A 24164-nucleotide genomic window follows, 5' to 3' on the forward strand; every position below is an offset into this window, starting at 1 on the left:
GGGGCAATTCAACTCATGCAATACATATATTTAGGATTCAAAAGTGGGCAGTTAGAGTGATGGTGGGTGAATCTATTAGAGCAAGTTGTAGAGATTATTTCAAAGAGTTAAAGATTCTCCCACTACCAGGTGTATATATTTTAGAGGCTCTTTGTTTTATTGATAGGAATAAAGATAGGTTCAATACAGGAGAGTTGTTCCACTCATACAATACCAGATATAGACAAAACCTCAGAGACGACATTCATCGAACTGGTATGTATGAGAGGGGGGTAAAGAGTGCAGGAATTCGGCTTTATAATTCATTGCCAACACGCATAAAAGCTCTTACAGGTGAAAAGTTCAGAATTAAGGTGAGGGAGGAGTTGTTGCAGGTTTGTCCTTATTCCAGTGAGGAATTCTTTTTGCATTATAGAATGCAAAGATTGACGACTTAGATTATAATTGACAAATCCTTATACCCCCTTTCATAGGTGGTCAGTGGGATGAAAAAAATGAAATGAAAAAAAAATGAAATGAGATGCGCGTGAACACTAGCGTCAGGTGAAAATTTTCATAACGGCAAGGAAAGTTGTGTGAGTGCGCCACACCAGATTTTTACTCTAATATTGGCGTATGAAGAAGGCTCCTTTTTCCTTTTATATTATCCTTGAAATGCAAATTTTCCAAAAACCTTGTATATACGTCGACGCGCAATTAAAAAAGGAACATACCTGTCAAATTTCATGAAAATCTATTACCGCGTTTCGCCGTAAATGCGCAACATTTAAACATTAAGAGAAATGCCAAACCGTCGAATTGAATCTTAGACCTCACTTCGCTTGCTCAATTACTTCGATAGGCTACATGAGAGAAGTCCAGAACCTTTTTCGTAAAAGCAATATAGGCCTAGTTCAAGAATCAAGAATTTTATTTGCTGTAAAACTTTACAAAAAAGCAATAAGCATCGTCAAAGAATGAAACAATTCATAATACAATAATTATAATACAACCTCTGTCGTAAGGTACATAGTTGAAACAGTTTACATTTAAATATCATAAAATTTACAAGTTCATTATACTTATAGTCTAGTTGAAATATGACATTGTGTATCAGTGCCAAACCAAGATTGCAATAATTTCTCATCAACCCATATCAGATACCTCGCATTGCAAAAACTCTTCCGTTGAGTAGAATGCTTATGCTTTCAGCCAGTTACCTAAGACTACTGAATTTTTCTATGGCAACTTTTTCACACTGCTTGGTAATTTATTGTAGAGAAGAATCTGCTGATACCTATGACTTTTATTTGATTTGTGCAGTCTAACCCTAGGTCTCACACTAGTTGCCTACACTACCCGTTCATCTGCCACCATAACGTTCATACAACATAAAAGTCCAATTAATAATCGAATCCAATAAATTTATAGGCTATTTGCTTAGCCACGTGTCTCCGGTCGTCGCAAAGAAATTGCATCTTAATTGAATTAATTTCCGATGATTATCCTAAAGAGTGTAGATCACTATAAACGAGTCCACGTCATAATGTCAGTGAAGAAAGATGGGAGAACAGGGTTGCCGATTCTCTATATTTATCTTCATTTTGCCACAGACTGTACTAAAACACAGTCTTCTATATTGGATAGCTGTAACTCAAATCATCCTATTTCATTTGATCTAATATTAGTTTTTATTTTACAATGAATGAATAATGTATTTATTGCCAAACACAAGAAATATTTTTACAAAGAAAATAATCATTAAATTACAATATTTTTTGGCGTGACTGGAAAAAGAAGCCTTGAGCTCCAGCCACGAGTTCTAAAAATAAGAAATACATTTTTGTAATCTAATAACAGCAGTACGAATGATACAATTCTGTTGATGGATGATAATCTATGGATGCTGAATTTTATCAATAATCAAGTACTTTATAAACAAAATATAGATGCACAGAAAAATAATATAAAAATTGTCGAGTTTTCTTTAATAATAATAATCAATTCCATGTCAAATATATTTCATTCATCAATAAGATATCCCTTTTCATGATTTGATTGAAAACTTACCATAGGTACGCTAAGGAAAGTATTGCTCTCCGAAAAAATTAAGGTACCCCAATTTCTAAATTTCTGCACGTTTCAAGGTCCCCTGAGTCCAAAAAAGTGGTTTTTGGGTATTGGTCTGTGTGTGTGTGTGTGTGTGTGTGTGTATATGAGTGTTTGTGCGTCTATGTACACGATATCTCATCTCCCAATTAACGGAATAACTTGAAATTTGGAACTTAAGGTCCTTACACAATAAGGATCCGACACGAACAATTTCGATCAAATGCAATTCAAGATGGCGGCTAAAATGGCGAAAATGTTGTCAAAAACAGGGTTTTTCGTGATTTTCTCGGAAACGGCTCCAACGATTTTGATCAAATTCATACCTAAAATAGTCATCGATAAGCTCTATCAACTGCCACAAGTCACATATCTGTAAAAATTTCAGGAGCTCCGCCCCATCAATGCAAAGTGTGATTTTAGATTCCCAATTATCAAGCTTCAGATACAATTTAAACAAAAACTTTTAAGTGGAAAAGATTGAGCATAAAAATCTCTACAATTGATGTCCAGTAGCATTTTCATCTAAAATTGAAAATAAGCTCGAAATTCGAGAAAATAAGATTATTAAATTGCAAACTGTTGGCAACTGTTGATTCTATTAAATCATTCACTATGAAGAGATAGCAGACTTCGTGTGTCTGCAGCGCTATTGTACTGTCACCAGCTGGCTAAGATCTTAGAAGAGTAGACTTGAGATGCGTGTGAACACTAGCGTCAGGTGATCAATTTTCATAACGGCAAGGAAAGTTGTGTGAGTGCACCACACCAGATTTTTATTCTTACACACACCTGAAATCTCGGCGGCTAGTTATAAAGGCTTTAATCTAAACTTCAAATCAACAGCATTTTAAAAGTAATAGAAAAATAAAAATCCTATTTATAATGAAATAATGTCAATGGAAATTCTGAATTAAACTTACATAAATTTACTTAGCCTATTTAGGTAATTGAAGCCTGTGTGTGAGGACGGACTAAGTCCAGGATAGTCAAAGTTTCAACACATAAAATATCATTACAGGTATAATCCGAGTTCCTCATACGGTATTATCTAAACATATCCAAGAAGAAATTTTAAAATCAATTATACGATTTGATGTACGTACACAAGCATTCTGTCAAGCTGCGTTTACACCAAAGTTATTAACAAAATGTTAATAACTTTATCATTATAGATTCTATTAGATTGAACATAACTTATTATGCACATGATGAACCTATGTGTTTGTCAAGCTCCATTCATTCTAATAGAATCTATCCTATACTATTAAAAGAGCAACTTCTGTTCAGATGTTTATATGTTTGTATTTCACCGGATCTCGAAAACGGCTCTTAACGATTCTCACGAAATTCAGAACATAGTGGGTTTATAATATAATGATTCGATTGCACTAGGTCTCATCCCTGGGAAAACTCCCTGAAGGACATTAAAAGGATAATTATTATTCATCCTTGCAGAAACAGCTGATAATAATTATTTCGTCGTCTGTTGGTGATGGAAGTGAGTGAGAGAGTTCATGTGTGTGGGACTGTGTCAAAATTATGCCTCAGCTGTTGAACTTTTGTAATCATTCAATCAGGTACTTAGTGCCGGTTGCAAAAAAGCCGGGCTATTTTCAATCCTGATTAATTCCAGTAGATCTATCTTTTTGAAATGGTCTTCTCTGATTTGGTACACGTGAAATTAATCAGGATTAAAATTTAACCGGCTTTTGTGCAACTGGGTCTTTGTGAGGGAAATTTTCGCATTCCTCTGGGAATTAATCTCAATTTACTGTGATTAGATAGAACATTTCTTTATGATTGTTACTATAATTTCTTCTTTCGTAATAAATTTGTTATGCTTTTGTACTCCAGAGCGAAGCTCGGTCCCCGATATTAAGGATTATGTTAATAACATTTTGTTTATAAATTTGGTGTAAACCCAGCTTAAGTCTTGTACCTAGTTGTTCACTTTACAAAAAATTTCCGTTCTTAATTTTTTTCACACAGAAGATTTTTAAATTTAGATGCTCCAGAACCAAACAGGAGAAAAATGAAAAACTATAGATGCTCATAGTCAATACCCTCATGTTTACGGAATTAATGAACATCTTTGTTTGCAGGATTTTAAAGCTTACTTGCTGACTTCAAGCATGAGTCAATTCTACAGTCGATAACCAGTATCGATTTGGTAATAATGATTGGTAAGTCGATTCTTCATCTTACTAAATCAAGTCGAAGTCGACCAGCTCATGAAGGAAAGATCAGCAAAATTTATTCAAAAAAGGACGCAGTAAAATAATTATGTACATTTTTTGTAATTATATATTGTAGATCATGTAAATACAAATATGTATGTTGAAATTTTTTGAGGTGAAATTTAAAAATCAAAATTGAAAAAATTATGTTGTTGATAATGTAGTTTATAGAATTAAATTATTACAAAGAATAACACTGTATTTCAAGTCTTCCATTCCTGCAGTACATTATTCCTATTTCTCTCTTTATAGGATTGAGCTGTAAGGTTTGCCACTAACGTAATATTTCACATGTCCGATACGTCTGTACAGTCGAAAACCTTAACGTTCGTTGCTTTAGCTTCGACGTAGGTCTGCAGGCGAAAAACCACTGTACAGAAAACTTATGAACAGATTAGAATTATCTGGCATGTAAAACGTTACTTTAGTGGCCAGCCTCAAAAGTATGATATTGGATATATAATTAAACTAAACACAATAATGTAGTATTTTCAATGATATCATTCTTGTCAATATGTTCCAGTCATAAGAAAAAGCTTGAAATTGCATCGGCCTTATTGGGACAAAGCATTTTCTCGTGGCTTGACCCTTATACAATTCAATGTTAGTGTATTTTATAGACACAATACAATGTATAGTGAGATTCATTATCAACTCTGTTAGCATTCCTCATATATATAATAACGATAATTAATGGAATTCTTCCCATTCAACCAATGTATAGGTGCTGACAATACTATTTATAAAGATGATAATATCCCTGTTCAGTATTATCCTGTTGTGTTCTAATTAAATCACTACTTTTATGCTCAATCCTTATACAAATAACACAAACGCTTCATCTAATTCTGGCAGTGGATCACAGTATCGTAGCAGCCTGCTACAGCTACCGCCGGAACTGCAGCAGTGCCCACGTCTGGGGTGGCTGGACGTTTTTGTGTGTGTGGTTCCACTGCACTGCAGACTTAAGTCTGCGATACTTTCCTACCAACTTGGCAGTGCGTTGGATAGAGGATAGTAGCTCGCCACCACTTAGAGGTGTGATTCACATCCAAACTGACTAGTCCATCCCAATACACTACAGATTGTTCCTGTAGGCGTAGGCCAATTATCACTTAATCCCAATCGACATTAAAATAATTAAACTATTTCCAATCCAATTACCCCAAGAACATCAGTAGATAATTGTAAACTATTTAATCTCGTGCTACTAGCAACCCACTTTATCCTTGCAGCATTCATCTGAGTCACCAGGAAAATCATTCTGATAAGTCCTAGAAGGTATAATTATTGGAAAATCTGTTCCCCCCTGCTCTTTTCAGACTCAAAATCACGGACCTCCCATCAAAGACTATTAACTGTGATTTCGGAAATCTGGAAATATCACCAGTTATTATCTGTCATTTTTAAGAAATCTGGGAACAGATTAACCGTGATCAATCTCAGATACCTTATAATTTGAGAAGATTGACAGTTGGCGATTATCTATTCTTGAAATGTTGATTGGTGATTGACGCTGATCGTGGTAATAAATATAGTTTCGTTGGCACGGAGTCTTCCTTATACCAGGTAACATCAGCTACAAAGTACATAGAAATAGCTGTTTTATTTCATTTGCCCATGAAAATACTCGACGTTTTTGCATAAGTCAGTGAGCGATATCCAGGGGACTCATAATCTAAGAGTGCCATCTCTTTTACTACTACCGTATCACTGGAATCACGTATCATTCCAATATATTAATCCTTGGAATAATTATTCAAAAACTTTATTCTAGTATAGCGCACTGAAATATCGGCACTTATTCAGTATTGTACAATATAACACTAAAAGGGAATTCAGTTCACTGTTTTAATCATGCTATGGTCTTACGTAAAATAATTGAAAAGAAAATCACTAAAATAACTTATCTTCACTAATTTCGTTTTGTACAATATAACACTAAAAAGGAATTCAGTTCACTGTAATTTTGCTATGGTCTTTCGTAAAATATTTCTCTGTGTATTTTAATTTAGTACTCGACCATGCCGTACAATATAAAAACATTCTAAAGAGATGAAAGTATACTAGGCTACAATTTCAAAAACAACTAATTAATCCCATTTCGCACTTTTTTGTACAATAATATCACAAAAAAACATCTTTTACTCATTTTGCTACGGTCTTTTACAGCCTACAATATTCTTACAAGAAAATATATTTATTTTGCTTTAGTATAACTATATACATTCTATACAGGTAAGGTACCGTACCTATAATATAGTGTAGGATTTCAATTCGAAATTAATATAATTATTTTTTGGATTAATTTTGTATAAAAGACCATAGCAAAATCATGTGAATAATTTTTTTATTTAGATATAATGATAATTATGGTATAAATATCATTATATGAAATCTGCTATTAACTGATATTGAGCAACAGTGAGTTTGATAGAATAAATAAAAAAATCTACAATACATCGAGAAGTTGAGAGGTTCTTCATTCTTTACTGAAAAATTAAAAGAATGGTAAGCTTTTTCACATTAAATACTTTTGACTAACACAGCGGTTGTATAGGAGTTTTCACAAGGAAAGACCCTGTCATTATAATTGAATTCCTCCAAATCTTGGTTTCTTTAAAACTATTTTTAACTTTCTTAATATTATTACAACTAAAATCATACATCTGATGATGAATATGGCAAAAATAATGCAGAAACAACTTCTAGTGTAGCTCTAGGTTGCTGTGTGATTGCTCTTATTATTAATATGGGCATATAGTTTGATAGTTTAGTCTATATGCATATCAGTAGAGGCCGATTATTTAGTTTTGACCTCTGGCCCCCCCAACCACATCATTTAATTTTTTTGTGGAAGGGGTAAAGAACCCGGTAGTCGTCTCCTGGCACCCGAGGAACCAGTGTCCATTGAGTTGATGTTTGTTCTTGAAGCTTGCACGCAGAGAGCAAGATAGAGAGATAGACAACAAATGATGTGTGCGAGAGAATAAGATATCTATAAAATAATAAAGGAAAGAATTATTGGTTTTTGCACGTACGGGATAGGGAATCCATGAATGACGCATCATCACGTCTGAACTACTGAACTGATTAAATTGAAATTTTGCATATAGATTCTTGATTTCCCGAGGATAGTTATAGGCCTATTTTCAATTCTTCAAGATTTCAGTGGGTCAAGCATTCAAATAGACCCTTGCGGAGCACGGGTTACCTGATAGTCCCTAATACAGCTTGCGCACTTTCACCGTTTGAGGGGCTAGGGGTCAGAACTAAATCTTAGGCCTCCATAATATAATAGTATATTTCGCACCTAGGGCCGAAAATGAGATATTTCCGGCTCGAAATCGGTTTTTAAGTCCGAGGCCGTAGGCCGAGGACTAGAAAAGATTGAGAGCCGGAAATACATTTTGGAAATACATTTTTGCCCATGGTGCAAACGCTATTTTTCGCCACACCAAAAAAAACTTCCCAATATATAAGAAATTAAAAAATAAATAAAATTCAAACAGCCTATTTTGATAGTTTGAATCTTGGTTATGACAACTTTCACTGTCAATTAATTTCAATATTACTAATTAATAATTTACAATAGTGACAATATTTTTATACTATTAATATTTTGAATAATTGTTTGAATTTTTATAGCTCGCGCTTTGCGCCTGGTGCAATATCTCATGGATAGATGGATGAATAGAATTTTCATTACTATTTTGAAATAATGTGATTAAAAAATTAATATAATTGCATATTTCACAGTTTTGTCTCAAAATATATCTAAAAAATTTATTGAAATTCAAATTACGGTAACTAATATAAAAAATAGCTAATAAAAGTCGAAATTCATCGACAAAAAAAATGTCACTGACCGAGGTTCGAACCTAGATCATGTTTGTAATTCACTGAGCTTTGAAGTTCTGATGTATTACGCCTTTACGCTCTCGGCCATTGCATATTTTTGATTGAAGAGGCCTGTAAGTCAGGTAAGGTATGTAGGCTACTATAGTGTAGCCTATAGCGGCAAACTTGAAGCCGGTTTGCCGGCATTTTCACAACAAAATATTGCTCTGAAAATAGTTAAATCATAGAGAAAACATTCAAAGATTCAATCTTGAGTGGACCTAATGTTTTCTCTATATGGTTTGATATTGAAGAAAAATTATCTAAAAGTTTTAATAATGAATTACAGAAAAATTACTAGGAATTTTTCAGTCAAGGCTGAGTTTCACCAGTAGGCTTACCTTAAACTTTAGATCTCTGCTGTGTTTTCCTATTATTATTGTTGATTGTATTGCATGAAGAAGTGGAATTCAATAATAAAAAAGAAACAATTATTACTCTACCTCACTTTTAAATATTGATACAATTATTGTACTTTGATTTCAAATTCGATTCTTCACTTTTAAAGACTTGCGATACTTACCTTTCTGACAATGGACAATGCAGCCAACATTATATTGTTGAGGCTATGTAGATATCATCGTATTCTATTGTTTGATATCAAAAACACAATAATAAATATTAAATTATGAAACAGTAATTCATAAAATATATTATAGACATGATACCGTGATTCACGATACATAATTATATAGATTATTACAGCCGTTATGGGATTATCTCTATGATTTTTGTGAGATCGGACACGATCAGCTGTTATTCAAGGTCATTTTACAGCCCTAGGGCCGTAAAGTTTTACCGGCCTGGTCGGAAAACAATCACTTTCGGCCTCCATATGACTTGGCCTCGGACTACGGCCTCAGACTTGAAAACCGATTTCGAGCCGGAAAAGTCTCATTTTCGGCCCTAGGTGCGAAATATACTATTATGACTTTCCAATAAAGTATTCTAACAGGGCTACTTGAATTGTTTATTAATTAGAAATAACTAGTACCCTTTTTAAACTTTTTTACATGAACACTACTAGTTTCAGCATTCGTGTTAAAATTTTACTAGTTAAATATAACTTAATAAAAGTAAATTTTTCTAGTTATTTTGACATGACACTTGAAAATGGCATGAGTGCTGAAACTAGTAGTGTTTATGTAAAACAAATTAAAAAGTTACCAGTTATTAGTAAAAATAACCAGTATAAAGAATAGGAATGTTGTCCAGGGTGATTGGAATAAATGGCAGATGAGATGCGAGAATCGGCTGTAGCTGTCGAATAATAATAATTTCTCTGATTGCCAATGAATTGCAACCAGACGAGTTTATTGACAAAACATATACATAATTGTTATATTATACATACAAAAGTTGCTAATTCTAAACTTAGTTCTAATTATGATACCCCACTATAATATGTGTCGGAGTGATCATAATATATTCTTTTTTTTAAAACATGTATAAACTAGCTTATTATTTATATACTGTACCAGTTATTTCTATAATAATTAAAATATAACTCTTGTTTCATATAAATATCTATACGGCTTTTTCTTGGTGGGGAAGGTCCCAACTAGCCTGATATATCTCCATATATCAAAGGGCCCAACAATTGTTTTATTTCAGCCAAGAACCGCCGTTGACATCTTGTCCATACATCATTTCAATTCACCATAATTGATCGTTTCCTATATTTTGAAGGCACAAATAACAGCAGAGGCAACGCAAAAAATGAGACAATTCCTCATGCGGAGAGGCCATTTTGAAGGGGAGAGAATGAGATTGCTGGCCAAACTCTATGTGCTGCTAACAGTTATACTGATTTTGAATACCCTTCAGGACATCTATTACCTAGAGGCTGATCAGTTTGAAGAGAAGGTTTTTCGCTTCAAAAATATCAACATGCTCATCTGTGGACTCGCCTATCCTCTTCTTGATCGGTCTACCTACAGGTAATTTTGAAAATGTTATTAAAACATTTCCACCTAAAATATTGAAAATAAGCACGAAATTCGAGTAAATTTGATTATCCAATTGCAAACTATTGGCAACTGTTGATTCTATTAAATGATTCACTATGAAGAGATAGCAGACCTCGTATGTCTCCAGCGTTATTGTCCTGTCAACAGCTGGCTCAGAACTTTGTTCAAAAGTAGACATGAGATGCGCGTGAACAATAGCGTCAGATGATCAATTTACATAACGGCAAGGAAAGTTGTGTGAGTGCGCCACACCAGATTTTTTAATTATGCTGTTGGAACTTGTATCTAGTGTATTCAATAATTTGTATTGTATGCTTGAATTGAAAAATAAAAATTCTTTATCCATCTATCTATTTATATAGCTTCATAGCCTATATATATATATATATATATATATATATATATTATATATATATATATATATATATATATATATATATATATATATACCAACAAAGGTATTACAGTAACAACATTATTCGTGTAGAGCAGGAGGTTAATGCTGATGCATAATTCCTTGATGCAGAGAAAACAATAAATAAATCAATTAAGAGGTAGTGCTAAAAATTTCTTAGAAATCACAAATAAGCTCACTTCTATACGGTAATATTCTATAGTCTGATTCTTGGAGAAATATTTGAGACACAGTCATACTACTGTATAGCATTATCCAGGCTCTGTTTTATGTGGTGTTCAATGTCTCAGTCATAATTATTATTTAATATTAGGCTGAAGAGCTATTGTATATAAAAAAATATTGGGGTTGGCTACTATAATTTTTGAAAGACCTATTATTACATTTAAATGTAATAATAATATGTGTAATAATAATAGGCAGGTCTATAAAAATGTTGATTATAATAATATATTTTTTGCAGTTTTTAACCAAAAAAAGTGTTCCAAGAATTTATTTGAATGTTCTAAAAATTATGTGTAGTTTTACAATATTACGCATTCTCTAAAACACAAAAAGTGTCTTAATGATATAATAAAAACACTTTTCCACTATTTTCCCTGCATTCCTGAATAATTAATTCTCTTTATTTTGCAGATTGATATCCTACATCGAAGATCACAGCAAGTCAGATAGGCCTACTGGACCCAACTCAAAAACCACAAAATCACGAATCCTACTACAAGATAAAATGAAGGCCGACTTGAGCCAAGTCAACAAACTAACATATACCGTAGTTGTGTCTATAATGGGCACATTATCTATAGCTCCACTGTTGGCGGCCATCTTTAAAATTTATCTGCAAATTTCGTCGGGTTCAGAAATCGATTTTCGCAGTTTGTCTCTGCCAATCAGCTTCTGGTATCCTGCAGAGTACGCCAGTTTTGGAAGTATTTTTGTTTAGTTACCTATATATTCTTGTTATGGGAAAAAGTATTTTTTTCCATTCCAAGTATAAAATAATAATTCAGCTGAAACAGTTCAGGTTGATTGAGTAAATTCTACTGAAACTACCTCCGTAAACACTGACACTACCTCTGTTTACGGAGGTAGTGACTATGAGAACCTATTAATTTTGCGTGATATTGATCCAGTAGAAACAATCATGAATATTTCATCATCAATAATTGATTGATTTTTATATACTATAGGCCTAGTACAGGTTTATAATATTTATTGGTGAATTGAAATGATCAAATCATTTTTAAAAGGTGAAAATTTAAAAGAATAGAAAAAGTTAATTTACTTAGTTGGAAAGTAATAGGGAAGAAGAGAAAATCATAAAAGAGTTCGTACAGTTCAAGAAGGTAAAAAATTTGGAAAAAATGAAAAAACAATAAGCATAAATGATTGTCAAACGTTCCCTTCTTCCCTATCATAAACCTGATTTGAGTATTTCTCTCGTCATATTTCTTTGCCTCTTTTTGTAACTAGCTTGCCTATATAGTTTCTTCTCCTTTTTAATTACTTCTGTTTATTGTTATGTGTTGTGTCTGGTATTTTGTATATTCATTAAACTTACTCTACTATGTCTTGTCAAAATTAACTTTCTAATCAATAATATAACTTAATTGTCCTGCATTTTAGAATTCTCATCAATAATATAACTCAATTATTGTGATGCATTTTGGTATTGTATTTTTTGTTAGTGCATGCTTTTCCTACTTTGATAAGTTTATGTGAAATTGGTGTCTATATCGTTGCAATATAGATATCAAATTAATAAATTGGTGCTATTTCTTTTCTAGAAGGGCAAGTAGTATGAACAGAGACTATGAAATGATGTATACCATCTACAACAATACAATATGCTTTCAAATTTGTGTGTGCCTCTACTCATCAGTTAAGGTGAAGATGAAAATCCTGTCATATTATATAGAATCAAAATGAAGGTTATTCTTTAGTTCTGAAAAATTTCATTTTTAATGCTAACTCTTTAGACTCAATCCTCCATTGAATAGAAACTTTCCATTACCTACACATAAAATCTGAATAATGAATGATACTTGTTCAATTTTTCTAGATCATTGGGTATCTATCGAATTCCAAATTTATAAAAAATTGAAGTTTTTCATCACTAAAATGACGACTTGCAAACTTTTAATGATAAAACTTTATGTAACATAGCAGTTTGTGAATGAGTCAGGGGATTCAAGATTTTCGAACGAATTTCTTCCTTTTTTCAGATGGATGATTTGGTTTTGAAGGTACAAAATATTTTGCTGATCATACCTCTAGCCGGAATTCTATTTCTCTATTGTTTCTATGCTCAAGAAATGTTGAATGAGGTGAGCACATATTAGGACTGTCAATACGATAATAAATATTTATGTAAAGTATATTTTTAGTTGCATCTTCTGAACTGGATGTTTCATTCCACGGATACCATATCTAAAATGCAAGCCAGTCAGGTTTTCTCCATAAATGATGGCAGAATGCATTTATGCACAGATCTGATATGAGCCTACCTTGTATGGAACTGCCTATCCTTCAGTTGAGAGCCCAACTCAGAGGAACATTTGGCATATATTATCGCCAGCACAGCCACACTCTCAACATGGATGCATATAATTATTTATTGAACAGAGACAACAACATAAAATCATAAAATGATTGGAAATGCATAAACAGGCTTATAGCCCTTACTGTTCCATTCCCGAATTTTGATTGAAAATTGTCCAAGAGAGGTTATTCACTAAACTGCCTAGGGTTCCTCAAAAGTAAGTCTGGCATCCTTACAGAGAGAAATTTTTCAGTCTACTCATAGTATATTAATCATAGTGTCATTTTCAGAACAGATAGTCAGCATTTTGGGCCACTACTTTTTCTATTATTCATTAACGATCTTCCTTCATTTGTTAAAAATTCTTCTTGCCTCATGTACGCGCTGACGATGTTAAAGTATTCAGAGAAATAAAGAATGTCAATGATTGCACTAACCTTCAGAGGGATGTTGATAGTTTATTAGTCTGGTGTGAAACTAATAAACTGAAAATAAATGTGGCCAAGTGCAAAGTTATTAGTTTCACTCGACAGTTGGCTCCTTTTGAAAATATATATAATATTGGTGGCACCCCTTTGGAAGAGATGAAAGCTTTCAGGGATCTCGGTGTAGTGTTTACCAGCGATTTTACTTTTAATTGTCATGTGGACTTCATATGCAGTAGGGCTAATCAGCAGATGGGTTTCATCTTAAGGACATGCTCACCATTTAGTGATGTTGCCCCTCTCTTATTCTTATACAAGTCACTAGTTAGAAATCTCCTAGAATATGCCTCTGAGATCTGGAATCCATATTGCAGTGGCCAAATTCTCATTCCGGAGCGTTTACAAAACAAATTTCTGAGATATATGTATTACAAGAAGTATACTGTCTACTGTCCATTTGATATCCCAACTGATACGCTGAGGTGTATATTTGGAATGGAAACATTAAAATCAAGGAGGGATGTCAGATCCCTTATTTTCCTTTACAACTTACTTAACAATGAAATAGATTCTGCTTATTTACTTTCTAAACTTAATATCTACATATCATCCATAGCTCGTCGTTCTTCATTTTCTTTTCTTGTAACACGCTCCAGAACAGAGAGTCATTATAACCCTCCAATTAATAGAATCCAAAGGCTTTTCAATCTCTTTTCTGGGCGCCTAGACGTCTTTGGGTGCTCTCGTGGCAGATTCCGCAACACTCTGAAGGGCTTAATTTAGGATAGATATTTGTAGCCAGGTTTCCGTATGACATTTTTCTTTCTCTCTTTTTTTATGACTTTTTTTCTTCTCAGTGCCCACATGATTCTCTGTTATTTCTGTATTGCATGGTTTGTACCCATGCAAGATATTTTAAGTGCATATTTTCCCACCTCCCATATTTTATATTGGAAAGTAGTTTCAGCAATAGATAGGATTAGATAGATTCAGGATAGATAGGAATCCTAGCTATAAAATAGGATTTTTTAAAAATAAAAACACATATTTCTTTTGTTAAGAAGCTTTTTTTTGTTATATAATTTATTTTGTTCTTATTTTATTTTACTCTTGTTTTATTCTCAGCTTTATGTTTATTTTAAATCTAATTTTTTGAATGAAGAATGTTGTAATGTTTCAAGGAGACGTATAAGGGTTTAACCTGTTGTCTCCATGTATGTATTTATGTTTATGTAAATTCTCCCACCTTGGTGAGCCACTACGGAGAAAAGAAATCTCTCCTCCACATACACCCATTCAGGTTTATGGGAACACACTATAACAATTGAAAAACTTTTAACACCTCCATCACTACAGGTAGAATGATATGCCTAATATTGTACTCCATCACAAGTATGTGGTAAATAGGCTGGAGTGAACAGATATATTTCTAAATTCGAATAACTCCTCCTATGAACTAGCTACGAATCCGATGTGATATGGTAAATAAACACACACACTTTCTTTCTGTTGATGAAATCTATAATAAGTTGGACTATTTGTCAATAGTTTGCCGTGATTATAAAGTTAAGGTACTGGCAATTGCCGAGCATTGGATAAAGAAAACAGACCTCATTTCATTCATTTGCCTGGATATAAAACTGCCTCTGTATATTGTAGGGCGAATCAGGGAAGAGGTGGAGCAGCTATATTTTTTTATGAAAAATTAATTACAAGGAACTTCGCAGCTAAAGATATGTCGATTGAAATGGTCTGTGAGGTTGCAGCTATAGAATTGATTAGAAAAAAATTATAATTCTATCTGTTTATAGGCCATTCAATAGGGACATACTTACTTCAAATTTTTTTTTAAGCTGTCTATATAATGTAATTAGTGTAATTTTCAATAGTGGTAGCTGCTTAGTGATTTGTGGCGATTTTAATGTTAATTTTATTGGCAATGACTACTTTAAAGGACCACTAATGAATTTGTTTGCCTGTTTTGGATTGAGTATCACCACCATGGATGTCACTAGACCTAGTTGAATTTAGTTACCTTTGGGTCCTGTATTGATAATATATTACTGAGATCCATGGCAGTAGATGGTTTTCTGAAATTAAATACTGTCTTTTCCGATCATGATGCTGTCTTATTAGTATTCAATTCTATTGTAATACCCAGGTATAAGTGTGATGAGAGTACTGTAAATAGCTCTAAGTTTCGTCTTGTTAATAGTTATAATGTAAATAGAATTTCATAATATTTTAAATTCAATCAATTGGATTAATGTTTATTGTATTAAAAATGTAAATAATAGATTAAAAAATTCTTGGAAGTATTTATGAAGGCTGTGAATGGTATTTTTCAATTGAAAAATAGAAGATCAAGAATAATGTTAATTTGAATAATAAGTGGTATAATGCGAACCTTAAAAAACTGAAAGATGACTGTGATAAATTGTATCATTTATATAAAAGTTATGGAATGCCTGAATTACTTGCTGCCTATAAAGAAGCTAGGAAAATATATAGGAAGGGAACAAGATTGTCAAGAATTCAATATTATAATAATATTATTAGTAACTCTGTTAACAAAAGTAAAACCTTGTGGAGAATAGTCAATAGCCTCACAAATGTGAACTGTGTTGCAAACATTCCGAATAATAACATAAATGCTGAAGATTTTAATAATTTCTTTATTGATAACATTTCTCAAATAAGTAAGAATATCCCTGTAAGTGTCAAAGATGCATCTTTCTATTTTTGTAAATTGGAAGGCCTGGTGTCAGTTTTCATTCATGCCAGTGCAGGGGTGCCCAGCCCCCCCAAGGGCAATGGCGCATGCCCCCCCCCAATCAAGTGTAATGCCCCCCCCCCCCCCAATCCAAGTGTATTGCCCCCCCCATCCAAGTGTAATTGCCCCCCCCCCAATCCAAGTGTAATGTCCCCCCAAGTACCCCAATTCTAATTCTACATTATAATCTTCCAAAGGACATTATTTACCTTTGTTCTTGTGAGGAATTCTTTCTGTTTTCATAATATTGTAAAATATATACATCGACTCTTATCTTTTTAAAATAGAAATGGAGTATCTTTTTGATATTATTTTTGAGACTAGCAGTGCACCCGTTCTTGTTCGGGAGGACTAAAAAGTACTACATTACATCAGGAAAAACTACATGACAAATATTTTATAGGATATTAAAAGATAAGTAAGGAAGGCTTTGCTTTTTAAATGTGAAGGTTACTTATAAAAAGTTGAATAATAATAAATTGATATTCTTTTATTGCAAAAGAATATTGCATAGAAATTTTGGTGAACATTCATACAAATTTGGAACGATTTATTCATACAATATATAATGTCGGCAAGTTGGGTATTCTAAATCCTATACTATTAAACGAGCAATTTCTGTTAGATGTTCATATGTTTGTATTTCACCGGATCTCGAAAACGGCTCTAACAATTCTCACGAAATTCAGAACATAGTAGGTTAATAATATAAAAATTCGATTGCACTTGTTCTCTTCGCTGGGGAAACTCGCTGAATGACATTAAAAGAATTTATTCATCCTTGGAAAAACAGCTGATAAATTTGTCGTCTGTTGATGATGGAAGTGAGTGAGCGACAAAATTATGACTCAGCTGTTGAACTTTTTACCTAATTCAATCAGGTACTCATTGGCAGTTGTACAAAAGCCGGTTGAATTTTAATCCTGATTAATTCCAGTAGAACCAATCAGATAAGCTTTTTTTGAGATGGTCTTCTGTGATTTGGTTCACGTGGAATTAATCAGGATTGAAATTTACATGCTTTTGTGAGAGAATTTTTGCATTCCTCTGATAATTAATCTCAATCCACTGTGATTAGATAGAACCTTTCTGTATGAACTATGAATATTCATTATAATTTCTTCTTCGTAATAATTTTTATATATTCTTTGTAGGTACTCCAGAGCGGAGCTCGGTGCCCCGATATTAATCATAAATTGGAACAGGTTGTCACTGATGTTGTGTTGTTGGTAGTATTTACTTTTTAACATTACAGGAGTAAATAACACAAGTCGAACAAAATGTATCTTAAATGGTTCGGTTTTTGGAATAAAGATATCATCTGAACAAGTACATTTTGTAAATTCTATTTATTAATACCAAATATCGGGGCACCAAGCTTTGCTCGTTATTTATTCATTGATAAACAGAACTCAATTCTTTGAAATGATTGGGGAAGGACTAACAGGCACAGCTCAAAACTTTTTCTTCCCCGAATTTTGATTTATACACTATAAAATTTATAGTTGGAATATTTAATATTCCAAAAAGTAGGTTATGTTTCATACACTTGAATTCAAGTGAAATTTTCAGTCCAAATATTTGAAAACATAAAAGTTAATTTAGATTGTTTACATACCAAATTGAATAACAAAATAACACTCACTAATCACTTATAACTGTAAAATAATAATTAACTTTGAATATTATGATATACACCATCTCATGTCAACAAATCAGATTACTGTATTTTGATCGAGTCAATTAAAATTTCTAGATTTCTCGTGAGATACGATAAGCTAATTGATTACACAGCTGATCTCCCACAATGGCACACGCATCTTCTGTTATCGACAGACGACGGAATCATCATCTGTTTTTCCAAGGATGAATTATCCTTTTCATGTCCTTCAGGGAGTTTCTTAGGGATGAGACCTAGTGCAAGGTGATATCATAAACCTACTATATTCCAAATTTCGTGAAAATCGTTAGAGCCGTTTCCGAGATCCGTTGAACATAAATAACCATATAACCAGATAGCCAGATATAAAAATAGAAAAATATAAACAGATAAATAGAATTTGCTCGCTTAATTAATAGGATAACAACTTATAGTCCAGTCAAATGGTCGTTTTTCAGGAAACAGCCCCGAAAGATTTTTTTCGATGGTTCTATCTGTATTTTGGGGCGCTAAATTCTAATCTGAATTTGCTGACACGCCAGAGGGCGACTTCACCCCAACATTTTTGACTTTTTTAAGTTTACCATTTATCTCGAGAACCTTGAATTCATCGAGAAAAAGCATTCTCTATATAATATCAAAGATAATAAAATTCCAATGATTGACTGGTCGCGCAGGACTACTTTTTGGATTTTTTATCTGAAGTGTTCCACAAGATACACAAACTTGAATGTGCGAGAAATTTGTGATATTTCCCCCATTTTCACAGTTCCGCATGTGCAACGTTGCGTATCTTGTGGAACACTTCAGATAAAAAATCCAAAAAGTAGTCGAGTTTGTGATGAATTTTCTCCTCTTTTCACTCCCATGAATTATACTTCTGTTTTCAATACCGTTAAAAAGTTACAGCCAATTGAATGATGCTTTTATTTTCTAACTCTTCTTGCGATTTTACTGTTATTAAAGAGTCTCTAAAATGAGTACAATACATTATAGAAACTTGCGATTGGCCTTAAATGAGAGAAAATTTCATGCTCTATAAGCTGAGTTGACTTAATTGATCTTGCATCACTGTTTATATCGAAAAACTGTCGAGACTGTGAAAATGAAAAAAATAATCTCGCAAATTTCTTAGTTTTTTGAATCAAACGTATCTTACTTCACGATTATATTTTTACAAAAATCATTCACCTCACATAAAAGAGGAGATAATTTTCTTTAAATCAAGACCAAATATCATTCTGAGTCAGAAAAATATCATTTTTCACACAGTTTTGAATATAGAAATCGGTCATTTTTCTATGCATTGAAATATGGACTAAAATACACTAAAGGAGGAATTTCCTATTTTTTAACAATTTTAGTGAGATGATACGTATGATTTTCAACCGCCTTGACGAGCTGTAGTACGAAGAGATGTGATCATTCAGTCAAAAGTTATAAGTGTTTGAATTTTCGATCCTGGACGTATCCCTATGTGTGCCCCCCACTAGGAAATACTGAAATCTACTAGTGATTCTCATAGAACATAACCCTCGTAAGGTGATTTCAACCGAAATATGTTTCTTTTTTGTTAGGAAGGCCTGAAAAGGTATTATAATGAAAATTTGAATTTTGGCTGTAGGACATGATTTTCTATTCTTGGGTGTAATCCCCAATTATTGGAAATTCTATTATCTTTAATATTTTATTCATTTATTTATCTATGAAAAACATGCTTTTTATGAATGCCTTTTCTCGAAAAGTTAAAGGTTCTCAAGATTAAATGAAAAACTTGAAAAAAGTCCGAAATTTTGGGGTTTTTTGGGAGTTTTGGGGGTGAAGCCGCCCTCTGGCGTGTCAGCAAATTTCAGATTAAATTCAGCGCCCCAAATACATGTGAAACCGTCGCGAAAAATTCTTTCGGCCTGTTTCCTGAAAAACGACCGGACTATACGAATTTGACTGGACTATACGAAACAGAAAAAAGTAATGAAGCATTACAATAATTACTTGATCACTGTGTGCTAAATAGGGTGTAAATTTGAAAGATTGAATTGGCTTCATTTGATATTTTTTCTTAGTTATTTCATCTTAAGTTTTTTCTTCTGTCAAATTCACTAGAGTTTGCGATGTTGTTTATAATTCATTCCCATTTCAGAGACATTAATATCATCATGAAACGCCTTCGAAATTAAAATAATTATTAGAATAAAATGTACATTACAATTTAACTTATCAGTGTGCTTTAAGAAAATTAGGTTGCAACAGCAAGGAAACTCAAACACAGGACCATTAAAAATTAAAATTAAGCAAAGGAAAACAGAATAATAGTGGATGATGAAGTTATAATTTATTTTTGTCAAAGATTTACCTTCAAACTCATAGGCTTAAAATTACAAAATTCCTGCATACAACATATTATCAATTGTATTTTTTATGCTTCATATTGAGTTAAACTTTGCAAAATATAACATTGTAAAGGTGGGAAAAAGTATTAAAATTATCTACATTGGGATATCTCTATTTAATACCTTGATTTTTCAGCCATGATTCAAAATGTTGACATAAAATATAAAAAAAAATCATGCCCCCCCCCAAAAATGTTGATGGCGCAAATTGCGCCATGCCCCCCCTTGTGGGCACCCCTGTGCCAGTGTCAGTTGAGAAAATGTTTGACGTTTTATTAAAGTTGATAAGTATGTGCTTAGACATTTACGTTTTGAATTCAATGATCCTGAAATTAGCTGCTCGCAATATCTGTGAAATATTGGCTCATCTGTTTAATGAATGTTTAATTGCAAACAGTACTTTTCCAGAAGATTTGAAAAATGTTAAAGTTCTTCCACTACACAAGAAAGGCTCGAAAACTGAAATAAACAAATTCCGACCTATTTCTATTGTTCCCATTTTTTCTAAAGCATAATTATGAAGTCTTGATGCATGAGCAGATGTCAGAATTTTTTGAGAGCAATGGAATTTTTACTGATAAACAATTTGGTTTTCGTCCTGGAAAAGGTACTCAACTCCCTGTTATCAATGTAGTAACTGGTATAATAGAAAATTTAGAGGATGGTGATTCTGTAGGTTTAGATCTTATGACTTTTCGAAAGCCTTCGATACTGTGCAGCATCACATTCTAAAAGAAAAACTTATTTTCTATGGCTTTTCAAAGAATGCTGTACAACTCATATTGTCTTATTTGAGAGACAGAAACCAGTTTGTCTATAAGGATATGGTGTCTTATCCAGTGGTAGATTAGTTGAATGTGGCGTGCCTCAAGGCTCGATTCTGGGGCCCATACTCTTCAACATTCATATTAATGATCTTCCAATTAATATTGATAGCATGAACAATGATGACTATTTGTTTGCAGATGACTTGGGATTGAAAATAAACTGCGCCTCCAAGCCTGATCTAGATTTAGAACTTGAAAGAAGTAACACAGTTATTAATGATTGGTGTGCCGCAAACAATCTATCTCTCAATAAAAATAAAACCACTGACATCAATTTCAGTTTTAATAGAAATTCAAATGAGCCTCCCCTTAAATTTTTGGGTCTTCACTTAGACCAATGTTTGTCATGGAATGCTCATCTAGATTATATATCTGGCAGATTGGGCAAGGGCATGTACATGTTACGAAGATTCAGTGCAACTGTTAATTCATCTGTTCTACTGAATGTTTATTTTGCACACATCCAAAGTGTTTTAATGTATGGTATAACTCTTTGGGGGAACAGTGTGAAAGCCAAATCAATATTTATACTCCAAAAAAAGGCAGTAAGAATAATTTCCAATATGCCATCTAAAACACACTGTAAGCCGCTTTTTGTCAACCTTCGGATATTAACTGTACCATCATTATATGTCCTATATGTATTATGTTATGTGCATAGTAATTTGAATAGATATAAAAGAAACAGTACCTTCCACCAATTTAATACAAGAAACAGTCATAAACTGAGAGTTCAACAATACTCACACACAAAATCACAAAACAATGTATATTATGTCAGTCAAGTTATACAATCATACTCCCGACCATCTAAAGCAGCTGCCACTCAATAAATTTAAGCGTGTTTTAAAAGAATTATTACTTGCTAAGTGCTTGTACACTATAGGTGAATATTTTGAGGTTGACTGGAGTTAAGTGTTACAATGCTGTAGCCTACATCCTAACATTTAGTATATTTTTTACTAATAGCTTTAAGTTTTGTTGTGAACCTTTCATTGTTTTATGTTGTCTGACAATGGTCCATGTATTATTGTAATATTTATGACCAATAAAATATTTATTTATTTATAATCAGATATTTATTAGAAGAAGCATCATAAATATTCGTAAAGTCATGGACGGTACCAATATATTTATTTGTCTATTCATATTTACATCAAAAAAAAATGTTTGTAATACTGTTGTTAGTGCTACTAGGTGGTGCTTGAAATAATCGTTTAAAAGCTTACCGTACTTTTTGATTACTTTAAAATCATTATTCGAATTTTCAGGGGGAAAGGTTCCGAACTACACTCTGGGAAAGTTCGTTTGTTGATAAGCCTAAATGGTACCGATCTTCAATGCTCATCATAATGATCCGCAACTCAAAAGAATTGGAAATGAAGCCATTCGGATTCTACGTTTTGAATTTGAGAACTTTCTCTATGGTAAAATATTATTTAGTTACGGTAAAGTTATTCAAATTTCGATGCTAGTTCATTTTTAATTGATAAATTATTTATCCCAAGTCCCGGTTGCACAAAATACTGTTAAATTTTAAGCGTAATTACATCCATAAGAACCATTCAGGGAAGCCTACTGTGATTGGTTCCCGTGGCCTTTAGACTAGGGCCACACGAGCGCACATAGTGCGTCCGTTGCAACTTACTTTTTACGGCCGTCACCAATGACAGCACACGAGTGTTAAGTGTGGTGCGTCAACGTCAGTTGGCTTTACGCAGTTGAACCAGACGGAGCAATAACTTTTGCATGTCTCGACGTGCGTTGTAGAATTTCTGCGCAGTTCAAAAATCACCGTCCGTTTCGACGTATATTGTCACCAATTCGTTGTATTTCTACAACGGACGTCATAAAGTAAGTTGCAACGGACACACTTTGCTCTCTCGTGTGGCCCCAGCCTTATCTTGATTAATATCTGGCTTTTGTGCAACAGGACCTAAGAGATTAATCACGTGTAGCCCTTAGCCTATCCAATCATATTTCTACTCGATGCTGGGTTCATCATAGTTTTCATTTACTCATTTATTATCTACTTTCAAAATTTCTTGTAATGAATTTCAAAACAAATTATAAAAGTATGATTAGATGAAAATCAATTATGAAAAAATAACTAGTATTCGACTCAACCTAATAGAAATATTATAAAAATACTTAGACTATTATACTTTCAGGATGTAAAATATATTATATTTCATTTATTTCAGGTCATGAAAGCAGCTTATTCTTACTTCAATATGCTCAACTCTCTGAAGAAGAGAATATGAAATTTTGAATAGAAATTATAGTATGTTATAGATCAATTTATTGAAATAATAAATATGTCATTATATCCCACTTGGTTTTTCAATATTTTTCCCAAAGAACAAAATTAAATGAAAATATGATTCCTCTGAGATAAAACTGAGAAAAATTATACAATAATGATAATTATAATCTGGAAGAATGGCTACAACATCATTTATTTTATTCTTTGATGTACCGTAATCAACCAAGCTATAGAACACCGAGAAATAGATCAGGATAATCATTATTAGCCACCCTATTGAAATTTCTGGTCAGAAACCATCCCCAATATTCACACAACATATTCCCAAAGTTTCATGCCGTTATGTCAAGTATTTTTCAAGTCATAATAGTATAGCTGTAACTAGTTCTCTAGTACTCAAATTTTCTTATACTTATGTTATCTTGTACCCTTATATTCATGTTGTCTTGATTACTTTGTTAACTTGTCCCACTTCTCACTGTAGACTAATAATTACAGTACAGTTGATATTGTTATAATTTATCAAATTTTCTTACTTTTATGTTATTAGCTCCGGAATTTTTAAAATATCAATAAAAGTCATCCTACTCGAATTTTCCATTGAATTTAAGCATAAAATCCTCTCTATTGTTTTAAAATTGATTAAACTCGAAAAATTTATCATTTAT

The 24164-nt window shown here is 32.8% G+C and overlaps 1 protein-coding gene across 1 annotated transcript; it reads left to right on the plus strand.

Moving 5' to 3' along the window:
* Positions 1 to 11538: 11538 nt before the first annotated feature.
* LOC111057536 lies at positions 11539 to 23564 on the plus strand. Its single transcript, XM_039428994.1, has 4 exons — positions 11539 to 12500; positions 12839 to 12940; positions 22502 to 22657; positions 23435 to 23564. Exons 1-4 carry the CDS (start codon positions 12414 to 12416, stop codon positions 23492 to 23494), a joined length of 405 nt encoding a protein of 134 aa, XP_039284928.1. The 5' UTR covers positions 11539 to 12413; the 3' UTR covers positions 23495 to 23564.
* The last annotated feature ends 600 nt before the right edge of the window (positions 23565 to 24164 follow it).

Source organism: Nilaparvata lugens, chromosome 5 (assembly GCF_014356525.2).
Source record: "Nilaparvata lugens isolate BPH chromosome 5, ASM1435652v1, whole genome shotgun sequence".
Taxonomy (NCBI): Eukaryota; Metazoa; Arthropoda; class Insecta; order Hemiptera; family Delphacidae; genus Nilaparvata; species Nilaparvata lugens.

Excerpts from the sequence above, each read along its gene's own strand:
- LOC111057536 (XM_039428994.1), top strand. The coding sequence starts at position 12,414 with ATGAACAGAGACTATGAAATGATGTATACCATCTACAACAATACAATA. Across the intron at positions 12,501-12,838 it reads GCCTCTACTCATCAGTTAAG|ATGGATGATTTGGTTTTGAA; the intron begins GTGAAGATGAAA and ends TCCTTTTTTCAG. Across the intron at positions 12,941-22,501 it reads CTCAAGAAATGTTGAATGAG|GGGGAAAGGTTCCGAACTAC; the intron begins GTGAGCACATAT and ends TCGAATTTTCAG.